Source organism: Engystomops pustulosus, chromosome 6 (genome assembly GCF_040894005.1).
Source record: "Engystomops pustulosus chromosome 6, aEngPut4.maternal, whole genome shotgun sequence".
Lineage (NCBI taxonomy): Eukaryota > Metazoa > Chordata > Amphibia > Anura > Leptodactylidae > Engystomops > Engystomops pustulosus.
The window spans coordinates 28,094,658-28,116,255 of NC_092416.1; the positions used below are offsets into that span (position 1 = coordinate 28,094,658).

Here is a 21,598-nt window from a genome sequence, read left to right on the forward strand (position 1 = left end):
TCTCTTAATTTGCCTGGGACTGCAGGAAGATTGTGTTTGGTGAACTCTGTCCTGTGGTGATGGCCTGAGTGCCCAAAGAAAGGGCTCTGAGTGCCACCTCTGGCACCCGTGCCATAGGTTCGCCATCACTGCTCTATACCTTATCACAGAGGAAACACACACAAAATTACAAAGAAAAGAGACCCCAATGGTTTTATTCTGACCCAATATTCTGCTCATAGAGATCCATCTTGACCTGCTACATCCAAAACCTGACTTTGAAAGAATCATATCATCGTCAAGGAACCCAAACACCTTTGTGTCACTAGAAGACCAAACCTCGAATACCCAAAGGATCCCTAATAAAGAAAAGGTCAAAAAGTTGGTCTAAAGAATACAGAGACGGGAAGAGCAAGTAGAGGGCAGCAAGGAGAAAAGTTTGAAGAAAAAGCAGAAGGAGACCAAGTTACGATCCACCCACCTACCCAACTCTTTCTTCAACCTTTGGAGAACCTGCCTGATAAAAAAAATGTTCGTCTATCACCCAGGTGGGCAAAAGAAAAGAAGGAAACATCCATAATGTGCTTTTGTGCAACTGTCCCAACACCCCTGATCTCCTTAAATGCCCATACTGTCCCAACCAGCCCCCTAACAAGATTCTCCATTTCTGCCTTCCCCTACCTGGTCTCCATCATCCAGCATATTTTCTTACTAACTGATCACTTAGCTCTTTCCAGATGCCGGCTCTTATCATATCCCAATGAGTGTTAATTTTGTGGCCTCCATCATCCAGCCCAATGCTCCATGTCTCCCTGAGTTCCCATCCTGTCCCAACCAGCCCCCTACCAAGACTTTCCATTTCTGCCTTCCCACTAGCTGGTCTTCATCATCCAACATATTTCCTTACTAAGTGGTTACCCTCTCCTTCCAGATCCCAGCTCTTATCCTTGGTTTCTAGAGAAAAGGAATAAATAGACAGCAATCTGAGTCCTACACAATGGTTTTGTAGAGAGTGGCGCTCGCAGCTCAGGGTTCTGACGCTTAAACCCGAAGTCAGGAAATATCGATGGAGAAAGCCACAGCACCTGAAAACTTGAGTTCCAAAAAAGGCTTTATTCACATGTCAACCAAGCATTTTATGCTTGATAAAGATTCATTGGGAATCGGAATGTTGCGTCTTTACATGCTTGGATGACATGTGAATAAAGCCTTTTTTGGAACTCGAGTTTTCGGATGCTGTGGCTTCCTCCAACGATCGTTCCTTGTTCTCTATCATCCAGCCCTTCTCACTACTTTTTAATTAATACTTAAATGTGCTGTCCACAATTTTGTTTCCCTTCTACTCCCATCCTATCTTATTGCTTCAGCACTTTCTCCCCACAGCCATTGTCCTGATTTTCCTCTAATCTCCTCATGGATTTTGCCGCTTTGCCTCCTTTAAGCCGATTTGATGCTAGGAGAAAGTGAAAAAAACTAGGGGGTTGGGATGCAACAGCTGTACCCCTGTATTCTGCTGCAGTCCCTCTCTCCAAGTGGAAAACAAAATCCATTTTCCATTTATATTCAGGCTAAAGGGGCACATTTAACCCTTTGCGAGGAAGTCAGCCTGACAAATGTCACACATATAAATCACTGTCACTTATTAGGTTAGTGATTTAAATAAACAGCCGTGATCTCCCGTCTTACACTGCAGTGTCATTAATCTGCACTACCCCATCATTGACAGAGCCTCCCGACGCCAAGTGCTCCAGTCATGGGATATTCCGCCTGCACGAATGTGTTAAAGATTAACTCCTTTGGTGCATAGTAAAGCTATAAGATCTCTCACTGCAAGGTGGTGTGCAGGGGTTAACAACAGATTGGAGTGATGAACATGGCATCTATCAGTGTGCCAGTTGTGGATGGTGCCAGAGCTGTGTCGAATGCCTGCTCTGTGGCCATTAAATTGGCATATCTCTGTCATGTTGCTATGATTGACTCTACTTAAAGTCACACAACTCTGCCAATCATTTATTGCCTCTGAATACAGAAGCAGGTCTAATACACAGGCGGAAGGCAGAATCTATGATAATGTTATTCCACAGGGCTTCTAATGAATCACTCTACAATGGAGCAACATGCAGGAGATATGGTATTTACTGGACTTAGATCACGGGTAAGAGTCATTATATTGGTAAGTAGTTGTCCTCGATATGCATCCTGGATTACCGGGAACCAGATGTCATTAAATGTATAATAAGAAAAGACAAGGCGCAGGATCTTATCTATCAGCTTGTTCTATATCAAGAAGCTCATATGAATACATTAAGTGTCCTATCTGCAGCAAGCATGTTATAGAGCAGGAGAGCTCTTACTTGCTGACCCTAATCACAATGTACACAGTGTCCTATGTGCAGAGAGTTTGTCGATTAATTCAATTGATTTTTAAATTAAAATATCTTTATTGTAGTCAAATCTGAAACCTCTTCAACCCCCTGCACAGACATAAAGCAATCAGATCCTGAGTATTTGCAGTCACCACTAGATGGAGCTTACTGTATACAGGCTTATTATTGAGTCCAATGTATACCACCTAGTGGTAGATCATATAAATCTCTGCCTTCAAATGTTGAGAAAATATACATTAAGTTATTCATCAATACATAATAATTCATTATATAGAACATAGGCTCTAATTATATGATTTAGTATGAGTTGTTTTAATGTGAAAGAAGACCTGGTACCATTAAAGGGAACCTGTCACCAGGAGACCCATTTTTAGCACTCCCCCAGTCCCCACAGAGCATAGTACATACACTGCCAAAGTGTTTTTGTATAAAAAAAAATAGGCTTTACAGAAAAAAAGATGTTATATTGTACCTTTCATTAGCATCTGCTGTGTGACTAGGCAGTTGCCAAAAGGGAGGGTCTGGAAAGGAGCAGTCCCCCCCCCCCACCCTTGGGAAACATGTGACCTTTTCAAATATATGAATAACTCCCCACACTCGCGATTGGCTGTAGAGGAGCAGGGGGCATCGCTAAGCCCAGTGATGGGTGTTATATATATTTGAAAAGGTCACATGGAGGAGCTGTTTCCCAAGGGTGGGGGGGACTGCTCCTTTCCAGCCCCTCCCATTAGGTAACTGCCTAGTCACACAGCAGATGCTAATGAAAGGTACAATATAACATATCTTTTTTTCTGTAAAACCAATTTTTAATACAAAAACACTTTGGCAGTGTATGTACTATACTCTGTGGGACTGGGGGAGTGCTAAAAATGGGTCTCCTGGTGACAGGTTCCCTTTAAGCGAAGGTGTTTGGTTCACTGAATGTAAAATATAGGGCCAATGTCCTTGTCACATCTTTGAACATACCTGATCTTTCTGTTTTCATTGGATATAGGAAGCCACCAGAATTATTTGTCAAGTCAAGCCAAATTCCTTTCTACTTTCTGAAAACACATGCATGCTCAGCCACATCGAACATGAATGTGCACAGGGAGCTCGCCACATGTGTCATTAACCACGATAAGTGAAATCTTGAAGATCCATTAGTCTTTTTCCCGGTTGCATATTCAGTACAAAGGTCCTTCAGACCGGCAGTCGACTGTCTCCAAGACATTTCTTACTGCTAATGTAGAATGTACATAGATGATTGTCCACATTAACTGCCTAATAGTAGTAGGAGCAATTAGGATGGTCTGGTCCAAGAGATCCATCGCCACCAACCATTTACTGCCTTGGGCTTTTGTAAGAGTAGTAATTGGCGTGTATATAGTGAGTGTGGTGCTGTCACTATGGAGTCACTGAAGAGAGAGCACATTTACATGCAGTGCAGTGCACACAGCGCAGGAGATTACACGCTGAACACCAAGGACAAGACAGTAAATGAGGTCTATGAATGGAGGCTTCTGCTGGGGATTCCACTAAAGTGTAAAGTAAAGGAACAAGAATGAAGTGTTTAATCCTCTGCAGCATGTTACCCACGATTGCCACTTTCTCTGCTTATTCCATGAACATCATTTATCCTGTAGGTCAGACACATTTCCTTCATGACCATCTCTTGATCTTTACATCACGATGCCTATCCCTTCTAGAGTTCAGACACCATCTCTCTCCCCTAACCATCAATTATCTTCATAATCCCTATTCTTTCTCTATGACCATCATCTATCCACTCGATTATAGTCTCTATCTCTTCTTCATGACCATCATTTGATCTTGAGATCACAGTCCCTGTCTTTTATCCATGATCATCGCTAGTTCCCTAGATCACAATACACCTCCCTGCTCCAAGCCATCACTTATTTTAGCTTACTGTAAAGTACAGTACCCATCTTGCCAGGTAGTTACCCTTTAGATCTGGGCCCTCATCTCTTCATGACCATGGTTTGTTCCCCAGCCCCCATCTTTCATCAATGGCCATTGCTTATTCTCTAGATTTTGGTCCTATTTCACGACTGTCATGTGATTTCCTGATCACAGTCCCTAACTTTTATCAATGAACATCCTTAGTAAGCTAGATCATAGTGTCCATCTCTTCCTAATGATCACAGTCCCCACCTCATCTGCATGACCCTTATTAGTTCTCGAAATCAAAGTCCCTATGTCCTTTCCATGACATTTACTATTTCTCTAGATGCCATATCTCGTTTCCATGACCCTCACTAGTTTTCTGGATTTGGAAAGTAAGAGCTTCCCTTATGGAGACTTTGCCAGGTTAGGCCTCCTTGTAGGAGTGTAGAGACATACAGCCAATGAAGCTTCACTTGGGGATATGAAAATATGTTTTCTGGGATGGTTTAAGGAAAACAATCCCTCTTTTGGCTAACCCGTAAGGCAGCCCCCTTAATATCAAGCATGACTTTCAAGAAGCTGTTCAATGTCTTTGCATTTCGTCAGTACAGTTTAGGCAAATCTCTAGATGACATCTATGACCCTCACTAGTTCTCTAGATGACTTTCCCTAGCTCTTCACCATGACCCTCACTAGTTCTCTAGATGACTTTCCCTAGCTCTTCACCATGACCCTCACTAGTTCTCTAGATCACATTCCTTATCTTTTCACCATGACCCTCACTAGTTCTCTAGATCACATTCCTTATCTTTTCACCATGACCCTCACTAGTTTTCTAGATCACATTCCTTATCTTTTCACCATGACCCTTACTAGTTCTCTCGATTACATTTCCCATCACTTCATCATGACTCTCACAAGTTCTGTAGATTCCCTATCTCTTCTCTATGACCCTCTCCAGTTCTCTAGATTTCATTTTCTATCTCTTCTTTATGAATGTCAAATTTCCATGAGATCACCGTCCTCCCCAACTCTTGTCCATGATCATCAATTGTTAATCCCAGAATCACCTAATCACATTAGTGTACACTTTCATGGCCATCACTTGTTTTCTAGAGCAGTCCCTTCTCCGTATTATATGTCCTCTACTTTAGTATAACAAGCAGCGGCATGTGGACCTACAGTGTCGCTAACTTGTATGTCTTCAGGCATATACCAATGATGTTATCCAAGCATCCCCCTGCTTTCCCCCATCAAACCATCTAAACTTTGCTGTTCCTCTCGGAGTCAAGAGTACGATGCTAAGTGGAAGAGGTCAGACAGAGAATAGTCAGAGACAGGCCAAGTTCTGGGCAAGCAGCAGCCACAGAGAATCCAGAATAAAAGCCATAGGTCAGCATGAGCAGCAAAAAGACAGAATCCAGAGGTGGAGGTGAGGGCATGTAGATACATCATAGGAAGGTCAAGCCATTAATAGAACAGAATTGGGATTAACAGATCAGAATATCAAATAAAGAAAACCAGATAACAGTAGATAAAGTATTGCACACTTTTGCTAGGGCACCAGGGACCTTATTGTTTGGATACCTATCATTGTGAAGGGAGCCTTTTATCATCATGGGTGTGCACTGATTGTAAGGGGAAACATTAGACCTGGGGGCACACCTTAGGACCCAGGAGCCAGCAGCCACACGAAGACAAGTAGCCAGAATGTCCAAAAACAGGACCAGGATAGGGTTACTTCATACATGTAATTTATTGTCACATGTAGAAACTCTTTGTTAGATCAAAACAAATTTCTTGTTTGACCATGTTGGGTCCTCTCCTTAGGTCTTCTGTCTCTCTTTAATAACTGACCTCTCTTCTCCATGACTGTCACTTGCTTCATTTCCTATCTCTCATTTATAACGTCACTTGAGCTCTAGGTCACTCTATTGGCCTTTGTGACTGTCACTTGTCATCTATATCCTGAGCAGAGAAGGGAACAGCCACTATCTTCTAATGTAATTTCTTCTTCTAACATCAGATGACTGCACCGATCCTGGTGTAAAAACCACAAGACCAGAATGCAAAGCACCAGGACAAGCCCTGTGCAGACACTGAAAAAGCAGGGGATGTGGAAGTTAGAAACATTTGTTGAAGAGCTCTTTAAAAATGTTACATGGTATTTACTATTTTAAATTTTGTTGGATACATCAGAAAGAAACCATTACAATTAAAGTCAGAATAAAATGCTTCTACTGCCTGTATCTGTTTTCCTGTGCAAGTCAACCATGCCTTGGTAATGCAATGTATGTATACTGTAACTCAACCAGCAGAACAGTTAGTGCAGCTCTGGAGTATGATACAGGATGTAGCTCAAGATCTGTATGGTATAAGTTATGTCATGTATGTACACAGTGGCTGCACCAGCAGCAGAATAGTGAGCGCAGCTCTGGGGTATAATACAGGATGTAACTCAGGATCAGTACAGGATAAGTAATGTTATGTATGTACACAGTGACTGCACCAGCAGAATAGTGAGTGCAGCTCTGGAGTATAATACAGGATGTAACTTAGGATCAGTACAGGCAGGGGCGCACCTGCCATGAGGCGAGTTGAGCATCTCGTCTCAGGCGGCGCGCCTCCTGCTCAACGAGGGGGCGGCACCGGCCGGCACTGAACTCCCGGGCCGCGTTGCAGCCCACCTTGCTCCCCGACGCTGCCGGCACCTTGCGCCCGCCCCCCGACGCCGCCGGCACCGAGCTTCCGCCCCCCTGCCTGCATCAAACTCCCCCACTCCCCGTATACTTTCGGTCCCGCCCATAACTCCGCTCCCGGCTCCCCCTCCATTCCCTTCTCAACCCCGCTGCGCTCATGTCTCCCCTCCCCCTCCAGGCTCCCTGCTTCCCCCGCCCCCGCTCAAGTTCCAGGCTCCGTTACCGCTCCCCCCCCCCTCAAGGCTCTCGGCTCCCGGCTCCCCCTCCATCCCGTCTGAACCCCCGCTCACGCCCCCCCCCCCTTCCCCGCTCCTGGCTCTCGACCTACCCGCTCCCGGCTCCCGCACTGCGCCACCGCCGCTGCAGGACAAGGCCCCGAACTTTCCAAGAACAGGTAAGGTTACTTTATATTTATATATTTATATATATATGTGTGTGTAACATGTGTTTATATATGTGTAACATGTGTTTATATATGTGTAACATGTGTATATATATGTGTGTGTGTGTGTGTATATATATATATGTAATGTGTGTGTATATATATATGTAATATGTGTGTGTATATATATATGTGTGTATATATATATATATATATATATATATATGTAATATGTGTGTGTATATGTTATATGTGTGTGTGTATATATGTGTGTGTATATATGTATATGTGTATATATGTTTGTGTGTGTCTATGCTGTATCTACTGTTTGTTTATGTGTATATATGCTGTATGTATATGCAGCATTTGTGCTACATGGTGGTATTCTGTATGCATTTTATACTACTTGGTGGTACACTGTATCTATTTTATACTACTTGGTGACACGCTGTATGCATTTTATACTACACGGCGGTACGCTGTATGCATTTTATACTACATGGTGATACGCTGTATGCATTTTATACTACATGGTGATACGCTGTATGCATTTTATACTTCATGGTGGTACGCTGTATGCATTTTATACTACATGGCTGTACGCTGGATGCATTTTATACTACATGGCTGTACTCTGGATGCATTTTATACTACATGGCGATATGCTGTATGTATTTTATACTACATGGCGGTATGCTGTATGTATTTTATAGTACATGATGGTACGCTGTATGCATTTTATAGTACATGGCGATACGCTGTATGCATTTTATACCACATGGTGATAAGCTGTATGTATTTTATACCACATGGGGGGAGGCTGTATGCATTTTATACTACATGGTGATAAGCTGTATGCATTTTATACCACATGGTGATAAGCTGTATGCATTTTATACCACATGGCGGTACGCTGTATGCATTTTATACTATATGGCGGTACGCGGTATGCATTTTATACTACATGGCGGTACGCTATATGCATTTTATACCCGCTGTATGCATTTTGCATTGCTTTATTTTTACACCAAACCAATATGATGGATCTGGTCCTGACACTCCCTGATATATCACATATATTGGCGGGGGGGGGGGGGGGCGTCTCTCTATGGCTCGCCTCAGGCAGCAGACAGGCTTGGTACACCACTGAGTACAGGATAAGTAATGACATGTATGTACACAGTGACTGCACCAGCAGAATAGTGATTACAGCTCTGGAGTATAATACAGGATGTAACTCAGGATCAGTACAGGATAAGTAATGTCATGTATGTACACAGTGACTGCACCAGCAGCAGAATAGTGAGTGCAGCTCTGGAGTATAATACAGGATGTAACTTAGGATCAGTACAGGATAAGTAATGTCATGTATGTACACAGTGACTGCACCAGCAGCAGAATAGTGATTACAGCTCTGGAGTATAATGCAAGATATAACTCAGGATCATTATAGGATAAGTAATTGAATACATTAAAAGTAAGTAATGTTGTTACGTTCGCAGTGAGTACGCTGTTAGTTTTATATTTAAACTGTAAATTGATATTTAAAGGTGAAATATGTGCAGTTTTCTTTATTGGCGCAGTTTTTTTTGTATATTATCTCTTTTATGAAGAATATGCATGAATGATCAGTAACTACTGCAGTGGAGGGTGCACTGGGACGTGTAGTTCTACAAGGCACTGGCTGAATGTGCACTGCTGGCCATAAAAGGCTCTGTCCTGCTGAGACACAGAGCAGAGATTGCATGTAGTGTATTCCCCAACTCAATCTCCCTCCAACACTGAGAGACTGAGGAGTGAGCGGCTCGATTACTGCACCATCATAAAACTGAACTGATGGATTCTCAGTATCTCTGAGGTGCTTTGAAATCTAAACATGAAGTAGAAGCAAAGTGAGAATGTATTACTGACACTCTCTGTGCTCCTCGCATTTCATCTACTAGGAGAGGACGGACGTGCAGGTGAAAATTCTATTCATAGAACATGGAACTCCTCTTCAACCCTTTCTTAACCCTTAAACCATTATTAATTACCATTCCCTCAAACACATGATGGGGCTTTATCTTTATGACCAAGCACATCTGCAATGTTATTGCCCCTGGAGATCTGTGTAATTGTACCTGTGTGTGTTGTTAGTAGCAGCAGGGCTGTTAAATATAGATTTATAGTCCAGGATTGGAACTTCTTTAAATAATCTGAAATTGAGTCCTTATACTGCTGTGCTCTGTATACTGAACTGCTCCACAGACAGTGCCCTCAGAGTAAACTGAGAAAACTGTAAACCAGAGCAAATTGATGCAGAGAGCACAGAGACAAGCAGTGTGAGGATACAACCTCCTAATTGAATATATAAATAGTTTTTCCACAGAACTGCTCAACTCAAACGTTAGCAGAATTCTGGTTGAATACTACAACAGTCATACTGAGAAAAGAAGAGGGGATGTAAAGCAGAAAGCACAGAGAAAAGCAGTGTGAGGACACAACCTCCAAATTGAGTGTCAGAGCTCTCAGTCTGTGGACATTCTGGACCACCGCGGAAGATGGTACTAGCCGACACCTGGCACCAGAGTCTAAGTGGCACCTGGCCTTCCCCAGAGCCCGCCACAAAGCGGGATGGTCTTGCTGCGGCGGGGTGCCACCAGGTCGTTCCACAGGTGCTACTAGGCCTGCGGTGGCAACCGACGTAGTACGGAGGGAGAAGATGCAGGACACAGTCCGAGCCTGGGATGACAGCAGGTGAACAGCTTGGAAGGATGAGCTGGGACGCACAGCAGGAACACAGGAGTTGGCCCACGGTACCGGACACAGAGGTAATTCAGTGGTAATACAGGAACACGGAGGAACACTGGAAACACAGCAACACTGGAGGGCTTTCACTTAGCAGGAAATCATACTGAAGATCCGGCGAGGCAGGAAGGGAGGTGCCGGATTATAAGGGGGAGCCAGCGCCCAATCAGGAGGAAGCGTCTTTGTCGGATCCGGAGCAGGAGCTTGGAGTGGTGATTATAGGCCTGGGAGCGGGGCACGGGTGTGCACGGGATCCGCAGCATGGATCGCTGGGACACCCTTGACATTGAGTATATTAATAGCAATAATTCTTTATTTATATAGCGCACACAGATTATGCAGTGCTGCACAGAACTTGCCAAATCTGTCCCTGCCCCCAATGGGGCTCACAATCTAATCAACCTACCAGTATATTTTGGAGTGTGGGAAGAAATCGGAGGACCCAAAGGAAACCCACGCAAACACGGAGAGAACATACAAACTCTTTGCAGATGTTGACCAAGGGACTTGAACCCAGGACCCCAGCGCTGCAAGGCTGTAATGATAATTAATATGTTTTTCATAGAACTGCTAAAATCAAACTGTACAAGGCCTCAGGTTAAAACTACAGCTGGCATCCCCAGAAAAGAGGAGGGGATGTACAGAAAGTACAGAGAAAAGCAGTGTGAGGACGCAACACGCAATTTTGGAATATAAATATGTTTTCCATAAAACTGCTCCAGGTCCTCCTCTCCCTTCTGTGTAAAAACTACAGCAGACTTCTGGTCAAAAACTAAAAAGCAAAGTGGAGAGGTGGTGGAGCAAAGTAATGTAGAGAGCACAGAGAAAAGCAGCGTGAGGATAAAACCCTCAATTTTAGCATATGGATATGTCTTCCACAGAACGGCTCAAAATCTTCGCCCTTGTAAGTAAAAGCACTTTGTTGGAATACTACAGCAGTCATTCAAAGCAAAAAGAAAAGTGATGCGGAGTCTTCTAACTAAGGAATCTTGTTAGGAGGAGGCACAAGATGTACCCCGCTGCCATGCACTGTTTTATTGTGCAGTAGTAAGGATACAAAAGGAGACTAAACCAGTAGAGGGCAGCAGTGAGATATGAAATCTTGCAGCATGACACTAAACCAATGCACTGCAGCTGTGGTTGTGACTGGAGCACAAGACATGATTGGTTCTCTGTATAAATAAGAGCTGTGTCTCGTAGACGACTCGTACTTTACAAATGAGTAAATGTACAGTCAGCAGTGACAGAGCGATCTGCAGATTTCTCTCCCCACCCCTCTTCCATCACACATTTGGCCACAGGGCGAGTGATTTATGGCGTTGGCGAAGAAGCGTGCTCGCGGTGCATACGATGTGTTACGTGTGCACCAACACATGGCGCTCTTAATGGATAAATGATGGGTTCTCTCCAAAATTTCAGCAACATTAGGCGGGTACAGACCTGTGACTGAGGAACGGGACAGGGTGACCCTGATGCTTCTTCCAAAACAATTCAGCAAAAAAAATAATGCAAACAAATAAAAACTGCAATTATTTTTTTTTTTCTCCCAGAGCCGGAGGATTCTCATATCTACAGCACAGATACAATAGTGTTTTTCATAAGATTCTGCCCGAACAGCCAAATAATTACTGCACTGTGTGAGAAGTAGACCAGTGGGCAGAACAACGCGGATACATGACCCAGATAAGAGATTATTTAGAGACCTACTAACTAATTCACCTCTCGGGTCATTTATCAACATCTCCCCAGTGAGAGGGGGGAAAAAAGAAGAATCCAGGACATAAGTTGTGGAAAAGGCTGGGATTTATACAGCAGGATAATGCAGCGGCTCCCTCCAGATATTCCCACGACGTTGCTCTATTTTCTCCCTGCGCCTGGTTAAAATGCAGACGACGGCTTTATAAATCTCACTCCAGCTGCTAAGGAGTCCGCTGCGAACATAGAAAGCCTGTGTCCTGTGATGTGGAGACGGACAATAAGAGGACACAGGGGAGAGCCCAGGCTGCGGCGGGGCCTTTACATGGACATGGGTCCTAATAACAGCGCCCCATACACCGGGAGATGAACTGAGGGGCACTAAATCTACATATCATTTATATGCAAATTTCAAGATCTCTACTTGTTGTCCGTGAATGGGGACAGCATAGTTTTCTAGTTTGGAGCCATAGGCCACATTCACTAAAAACAGTGCATGCTTCACTATGTGTATAGTGCAGGGGGCACCAGATGCAGGATTTCTGGCGCACGTTCTTCATGAATCTGGCGTCCCCGGCACTGCCCGGTCAGAGTGCACCAACTTTTTTTTTTTGGTGGACCTATCCCATAGGAAGTGCGATACACTTCTGTCTGATTTTGCATGATAAATTTTGCACACGGTCCGACTGAGCACCCCTTCAGTGCAGAAATTTGTGTCTCATGAAGAATATTGTGGTTGTGCCACAAAACGGTCACGTGCGACACTTCTGGGGGCGTATATTTCCTAAATACACGTGCAAGCAGTTTGCACATGAAAGAACCTGCAAAGTCTGACAGAAAACGATCTGAGCCGGAGCCGAGAAATCTGCACACACCTAACATTGCAACAATGTATTCCGTTCTCCAACCCTAGACAATCCTCTGTGAGGTAAACGCAGCAGTACAAATCCCTCTCTTGTCCTATTTCTTATAATGTATCAGTGCAGGTAAAATTTAATTCAGGCTTTTTAGCTCAGAGAGGATTAGCTGCGCTGTAGGGAACTCATCAGCCACCTACAAACGCATTCTTACTACACACAGCAAACCTGTGCACAGATCACACATACAGATGTTAGTGTAGTTACAGTTAGTTTTGTTACATTGGAGATCTCATGCCTTATGTTGAGGAATAGTGATAGTGATATGTACACAGTGACTGCACCAGCAGCAGAATAGTGAGTGCAGCTCTGGAGTATAATACAGGATGTAACTCAGGATCAGTACAGGATAAGTAATGTCATGTATGTACACAGTGACTGCACCTGCAGCAGAATAGTGAGTGCAGCTCTGGGGTATAATACAGGATATAACTCAGGATCAGTACAGGATAAGTAATGTCATGTATGTACACAGTGACTGCACCTGCAGCAGAATAGTGAGTGCAGCTCTGGAGTATAATACAGGATGTAACTCAGGATCAGTACAGGATAAGTAATGTCATGTATGTACACAGTGACTGCACCTGCAGCAGAATAGTGAGTGCAGCTCTGGGGTATAATACAGGATATAACTCAGGATCAGTACAGGATAAGTAATGTCATGTATGTACACAGTGACTGCACCTGCAGCAGAATAGTGAGTGCAGCTCTGGAGTATAATACAGGATGTAACTCAGGATCAGTACAGGATAAGTAATGTCATGTATGTACACAGTGACTGCACCTGCAGCAGAATAGTGAGTGCAGCTCTGGGGTATAATACAGGATATAACTCAGGATCAGTACAGGATAAGTAATGTCATGTATGTACACAGTGACTCCACCAGCAGCAGAATAGTGAGTGCAGCTCTGGAGTATAATACAGGATGTAACTCAGGATCAGTACAGGATAAGTAATGTCATGTATGTACACAGTGACTGCACCAGCAGCAGAATAGTGAGTGCCGCTCTGGAGTATAATACAGGATGTAACTCAGGATCAGTACAGGATAAGTAATGTCATGTATGTACACAGTGACTGCACCAGCAGCAGAATAGTGAGTGCAGCTCTGGAGTATAATACAGGATGTAACTCAGGATCAGTACAGGATAAGTAATGTCATGTATGTACACAGTGACTGCACCAGCAGCAGAATAGTGAGTGCAGCTGTGGAGTATAATACAGGATATAACTCAGGATCAGTACAGGATAAGTAACATCATGTATGTACATAGTGACTGCACCAGCAGAATAGTGAGTGCAGCTCTGGAGTATAATACAGGATGTAACTCAGGATAAGTACAGGATAAGTAATGTCATGTATGTACACAGTGACTGCACCAGCAGCAGAATAGTGAGTGCAGCTCTGGAGTATAATACCGGATGTAACTCAGAATCAGTACAGGATAAGTAATGTCATGTATGTACAGTGACTGCCCCAGCAGCAGAATAGTGAGTGCAGCTCTGGAGTATAATACCGGATGTAACTCAGAATCAGTACAGGATAAGTCATATACACAATGTATACTAATACTGTATATATATATATGCCTGTGTTTGAAGTTGGAAACTGATTATTTCCTGGCACCATAGCTTAAAGCAGGTTTGCCTAATTTTGCCAACTGGTATAAGCTGCATCATAAACGAGGCGCCGGATCAAGTAAATACAATTTTGGTTTCTTTGTACTGTACCCTTTCTGTGCCTATAATACTATCTATAATAGTATCTCACTATAGGAAATGTGTGCTCGTCAGTGGACATTAGTGACTTTGATAATTCAAAATGGCCGCCTGCCTTGTGCCCATTGTGTGCTCCTGCTATGTGTGGAGGGAGCTCTGGCTAGGTGTTATCATCAGCGGTTCTTATTAGAGAGCTGAGTTTAAGGTTTTAATAACATTTTAATAACATAAATCTATTCCGACTTGTTCATTTTGTATTCACTATAATGTGCATATTCTTAATTATACATTTGCTAAGTCCTTGCTTAGAATTCTCTAATTAGTTTCAAGCCAGCCAAATTTCTCATTAAGACATTTGCAGTGACAGAAGTTTTTGCACCGTATCCAGCGTGCGCGCAGTTAAAGTGGAAGCATTAACCACTGGAAAGGGCAGAAGAAGTAATAATTAAAATTTCCACTATTACCCCCGGATTATACGGTACATGAGGGTGAGGGAGTAAAACACTGACGCAGCAGCTATAATCTTACAACAAAAGTTTGGAAACTTTGTAATTTTAAAACTTACTGCTTGTTGTGAGTAGAAAGGAAACATTGAGACATTGAAAACTAGTATGGACCTCAATCCTTTCACAATGTTGAGTTTGCTACAGTTGCATCCTTTGATGAAGTGTGGCTAGCGTTATTCCATGTTATCCCCTGTATGACTGGTTTGTATCAGTTTTTCCTAATTTCTGGAAGTGTAAGCAGCTGTGAAAATGTACTTACAGCTGCTTACATTTCCAGAAATGATGAAAAACGGAGTCAAACCGTCCAAATACATGGTAAACATGCAAGAACGCATGGGTTTTGCAATGTATTTAAAAACACACCAAAAACGCACCCTCGTATTCTGTACCAGATAAATCACACATGAGTAGTTTGACCCCCATAGCGCGTACATATACTTCGGGAAATGCGATTCATCCTGATGTACATCTTAGCGATCACCCGTCCTCAGTGCCTGTGCGATAGCTGCAGGAGCCTGACTGTGGGCGACAGCCGGGCTCCCGGACTAACAGCTGGGATCACGACACCCACAATCCCTGGTGTTTAGACCCCAGTGTCTATAGGGCAGGTACCTACCAGGCTGATCAGCATCCTCATAATCATGGTGGCTTCAGTAGATAAATGTTAGATCATGCTGTTACATTTAGGCTAACAGCCGACATTTAGCCGACATGATGGCCGGTAAAAAGTACAGCTTGTCTCACAAAAAACAACCCCTAAAACAGTTCTGTAAACAAAAACATGTAAATTTTATGCCTCTTAGAACATGGTGATGCAAAAAGAAGTAGATTTCTTAACAAATGAGTTCTATATTCTGAAAAACAACCATAAAAAAGCTATATAAAGGGTGCATCACCATAATCATGGTAACCTATAGAATAAAGATCACATATTATTTTTTATGGTATGGTCAGCAAAAAAAAAAAAAAACTAAAAACCCTTAATCAGTATTAATGATTTTGTATCCAAATATTTCTTACTACTGGCGGCCTGGTATGAGTTACTCTGCTTGCAGCTGGAGAGATATAGATGGCTTCCTAGAACTTCGAATAATCCAAAGGTCCTTGTAGAACTTCCCCTTTGAATCCCAGAAAGATATGGTGCCGAGGACTAAGGCCGGTGGCACATGTGGCATTTTGAACTCATTTTTGGGCCGTTTTTTAAGCAGCCCTTTAAAAACGTATGCGTTTTTGAAAACAAATCTGTTTTTTTTTTAAACGCTTCCGTTTTTTTTTCAGTTTTTGTCAGTTTTTTCCCAATTATCATATGCGTTTTTTTAACAGATTGCTTAAAAACGGCCCAAAATCGGGTTCAAAACGTGTCAACGGCCAAATTATACTAATTATACTCTGCCACCCTATATAGTCAATTCCACTTGGGTTGAGCATTTCCCACAGGGTAGCAGGATATTAAAAAAATTCCATCCATTAACAAATAACTCTAGGGGCAAAATACTGCAGCAGTAAGGACCCGTGCAGGGGTGCCAGATTCATGAAGAACGGGCGCAGCAATTCCACAGTGAAGAGAACAAGACTCCAAGAATCATAGTCATATACGGTACAACAAGCCCACAATCATGTGTCACCGGCCTTAGGTTGGCGGCACGCAAGGCGTTTTGAACCTGTTTTTGGGCTGATTTTAAACAGTCCGTTAAAAACCGCTTTTTGAAAAACGCATGTGCTTTTGACCGGTTTTACCAATTATCTCAATTAAAATGGGTCAAAAACTGATGCTTTTTAAAAAAAAAAACACATGGGTTTTTTATGGACTGCTTGAAAATGGCCCAAAAAGGGTTCAAAACGCCACATGTGCCGCCAGCCTAAAGCTGGGGCAGATAAGTGGGTGGAGATGGATTTCTGATTACAATTGCAACATAGTGGTAGAACCCATTCTTAGATAAGGATTTGAAATCTCTGTGGATTCCAAATTTTCCAATGCAAAGATTGAGGCTGCTTTCATACGTTCCGGTTGTATTGCATTTAGGAACATATTCCAATCGTTACAGGGATGGGCCTTGCCCGAGCGAATATGTTTATATGCAAAATGGTTTGTGCTTATTACGAATCACACCCATTTTAGTTGAAATTCATAAAAAATCAGATCAAACCCCACCCCCATTCTGGTTGGTTTACGTTGTCAAACACAATCCACCCGGAACAGATGAACGCAGCCTCACCCTGCAGAGGGGCTCACAGGCTTTCTGTAACAAAACGTAGTTTAGTAGCATCAGTATCAGGAGTGGACTTCAGCAGACATTGCCGTGTCTTCAGCCTGAGGCTGCATTCACACATATTCATTTACATTCCGTTGCTTCTTCCCGAACACAAGCCTTTAGGTCTAAACAAATTTGCGTTAGGGAGTAGCCCCTCCCCGCTGCCTTTGAATTGCATTAATAAACCAAAATTCGAATGCAACCTATCAATGCAGCTTAAAGTGGATGATAAAAGTTTAAAAAAAAAAAACATTTAAAAAATATAAACGTTTTAATCACCCCTCCGCATCTCAAAATATTCGATCTATCAATATATAAAAATCATAATTCTATGGGTGATCTGAATCGGATAATGCGAGCAGACACGGCAGTCACCTCCTCTTCGGACCGCGCCCTCACGAATACGCCGGACCACGGTGAGCTTGGTCTTACTCTGATACTTTAATAATAATAAATCTTTTAAAAATTTCTAATGGTACTGACCCAAAGAAGTGGATTTATCATTTGGACCACACAGTGAAAGCTGTAAAACTAGATGCATTTTTCATCGATTTCATAACATTTAAACGAAACCTACCACCAGCATATGGCCTCCTCCCCCTGGCCCCAAGAGGTAGTGATGTCACCCGGCACCCGGCATTTCTTGCACATGCGCATTATATGCTTGCACGGCCTGGTTCTCATGCAGCCGTTGTAAGGAACAGCCGGCCGCACGAGTGTAGTATATAATGCGCATGCGAGAGAAGTGCCGAGAGACGGGTAACCAGTGAAAGAGGAGGTGTGCATAATTATAATTCAGCGGACTGCCAAATGTAAGCTATGACGCGGAGGGAGCTTCTGAGCTTATTTGAAAATAATATAAAGTTGACTTTTTGACAAAAGCAATGGTTTTTGTGCCGAACCACGATATGTTCCAGGATCAGCAGAACAGAGCCCACCAGTAAGTGCCTTTAGCTAAAAAACCTCATATACCAATGGTCGATTTCCTTTAAAAAACATTTTTATAGCATCCTGTTACATTGCATAGAGACTTAATGGGGCCGCAAAGTACTATTTGTTCCACCTATCTCTGTAAATAGAAAAATAAGAACATTTTCTTTAGTGAGAAAGGGAGGGTAGAACGGAAAGGGGTAAAGAACTTAAAGCTTAAAAGGGAACCTGTGACCACATTTCTACATAAGCAGCGAGTGACAGGTTCCTATAGAGCCCAAGTAACTGACTGACCCCCTTCTTTTAGCTAAAAATTATTTCACTTACAGCCACATAAATCACCTTTTATTTTATATTACCTGCCATCATTACCTGGATCTTCTCATCTAATACTCCCCATGCCTTATACATCATCTCAGGTCCTTTAGCCTCTTAACAATAGCAAACTGTACTCCATGTATGTATCTATGTTACCACATAAAGTTACAGCAGCCTCCATGGACTTCTACTCCTCTCCATCCTCCATGGAGGCTTCTGTGATTTCATATAATTACATACATGGTGTACAGTTTGCTATTATTAGAAGGCTATAGGACCTGCAATGATGTCACTGGTCACATGTCATGAATGTAGTAACACAAGGCACCGTGTAAAAAAAAAATGACACAATATTTCCCATAAGCTTTATATGTCATAGTTGAATATCAGCAAATGGTCCCTAAGTACAAGGAGGCAGAGCAGTGATTTGAAGAGACAGAGAGTTGTCAGTCAGAATAAAGGGGCGTGGCTCACTGCCAGCCTGAGAGAGAGAAGAGTCACAAACAGCACACATGAGTCACAAAAGCTAATTTGCATATCAGAAAAACGTCTGTAATAAAGGTACAGAGCCCCACTGGCAGCTAATTTTAGGTGAAATGGGGTGGATTTGTAACCCTTTATCGACAGGCATTGTTGGTCAGGGTGGTTTAAAATCTGGTGACAGGTCCTCTTTAAAAACTGCATGTAGAAAAATTACAGAAAAATCAAAAACGCAACACATACAATATAACACAAATCCGCAAAAAAATATGCGCATATAAAGATGCGTATTGTTAGAGGATTTATAACACAACAATGCGATACCTGTGCAGTTAGTCTGATGTTTCTGGTCCTCAGCACCAGGAGACCTGGTCATCAAACTGCTCTTTCCCTACAAAAAAAAACGTACAGACGTCAAGAAGCATTTAAAAGCAGCATCGATTTACAGTAAAAGCCGATGTCGATGTGGTTTACATGGCTTGCTATGATTAAGAAGAGGCGCTCGTAACGTGCAAGCAATGCGATGCTAAAGAACGTCTTATCTGATGTATAATTTAATAAGGATTTTATCCGATCCTGGTGCAGTGCTGGATTCTGCTTTTTTAGTTCTCCTGTTCATGGCCGGGCAGTACTCTGAATTCATTACACCTATGATTTATCTACCGCTGTATGATTTTATTTTGTAATTGACCCCAATAAGAATAAGGCAGCCCCTCCCCTCCCTCGCTGGAGAGCTCAGCTTTATAGTCTCTAATACAATTGATTACTTTGAGGATTACACGCTTTTATCCATTCTGGCTGAGCCGGCACACGTCAGCCCCCCAACGTTTCCCTCAACTCGTACACACGCGCCAGTAATGCAGCCGCACAGCACAGCCCAGGATAAAAACCTTATCCCAGCAAACAGCGATCCACAAAATCCGACTGGTGAATACAGACTCCCGATAAGCTGCTGATCCCCCTCTCCTGCTTTTCTCTGCTCTTCACTATAAATATATATTTTTTCCCTGTACAGATTCTCAGTATCACATCCCTGGTGTTACACAACTCCGATCCAGATAACTCCAGCCTGACCCTCTCTCTGTGACTATAGGGGAGCAGGGGGGACTACAGAATAATATGGCCACCGTACCGTTTTGTGTGTACAGCTCCTATGTAGATGCTCAGATTTCACGATGTAGTCAGTCATTACCTATGAGTTGAGTTCCTGCCTCCTATTGATCACTTGACATTAGGTGCAATCTTAGATTCGGTTATTTACATTTGATCCCCCTACAAGCTTCTCTCCCACACCGCAGCATGAGAATAACACTCACAGCAGCACCCAGGTGTGTGACACCCAGCACCCAGTGACCTCCTCAGCAGGGGCTTCTCCTGGAGGGGATCCCCCAGTGCTGATCTACTGCTGCCCCCCTGTAATTCTGCACAGTATCCCCCTCTGACACCGGTGTGATCATCCTGCTACACAGGGACACTTCTCTGTCCTGTCTGCAGCTCTCACACACTTCTCTTCTGTCCTACTACACAGGGACACTTCTCTGTCCTGTCTGCAGCTCTCACACACTTCTCTTCTGTCCTACTACACCGGGACACTTCTCTGTCCTGTCTGCAGCTCTCACACTTTTCTCTTCTATCCTGCTACCCCTTGACACTTCTCTGTCCTCTATGCAGCTCCTACACACTTCTCTTCTATCCTGCTACACCTGGACACTTCTCTGTCCTGTCTGCAGCTCCCACAGACTTCTCTTCTATCCTGCTATACCGGGACTCTTCTCTGTCCTCTATACAGCTCCCACACACTTCTCTTCTATTCTGCTACACTGGGACACTTCTCTGTCCTGCCTGCAGCTCCCACACACTTCTCTTCTATCCTACTATACTGGGACACTTCTCTGTCCTGTCTGCAGCTCTTACACACTTCTCTTCTGTCCCACTACACCAGGACACTTCTCTGTCCTGTCTGCAGCTCTCACACACTTCTCTTCTGTCCTACTACACCGGGACACTTTTCTGTCCTGTCTGCAGCTCTCACACTTTTCTCTTCTATCCTGCTACCCCTTGACACTTCTCTGTCCTCTATGCAGCTCCTACACACTTCTCTTCTATCCTGCTACACCTGGACACTTCTCTGTCCTGTCTGCAGCTCCCACAGACTTCTCTTCTATCCTACTATACCGGGACTCTTCTCTGTCCTCTATACAGCTCCCACACACTTCTCTTCTATTCTGGTATACCGGGACGCTTCTCTGTCCTGCCTGCAGCTCCCACACACTTCTCTTCTATCCTACTATACTGGGACACTTCTCTGTCCTGTCTGCAGCTCTTACACACTTCTCTTCTGTCCTACTACACCAGGACACTTCTCTGTCCTGTCTGCAGCTCTGACACACTTCTCTTCTGTCCTACTACATGGGACACTTCTCTGTCCTGTCTGCAGCTTTCACACTTTTCTCTTCTATCCTACTATACCGGGAATCTTCTCTGTCTTGTCTGCTGCTCTCACACTTTTCTCTTCTATCCTACTATACCGGGAATCTTCTCTGTCTTGTCTGCAGCTCTCACACTTTTCTCTTCTATCCTGCTACCTCTTGACACTTCTCTGTCCTCTATGCAGCTCCCACACACTTCTCTTCTATCCTGCTACACCTGGACACTTCTC

The 21,598-nt window shown here is 43.3% G+C and overlaps 1 protein-coding gene across 1 annotated transcript in view; it reads right to left on the reverse strand.

Annotated features, from left to right (window-relative positions):
- IGSF21 (immunoglobin superfamily member 21) overlaps window positions 1-19,330 on the reverse strand; it is a 430,456-nt gene extending 411,126 nt beyond the window's left edge. The window contains exon 1 of the mRNA XM_072155256.1: window positions 19,264-19,330. Within this exon, the coding sequence (XP_072011357.1) occupies window positions 19,264-19,315 (52 nt within the window). The 5' untranslated portion in view covers window positions 19,316-19,330. The remainder of the gene's footprint in view (window positions 1-19,263) is intronic.
- Window positions 19,331-21,598: the final 2,268 nt, after the last annotated feature.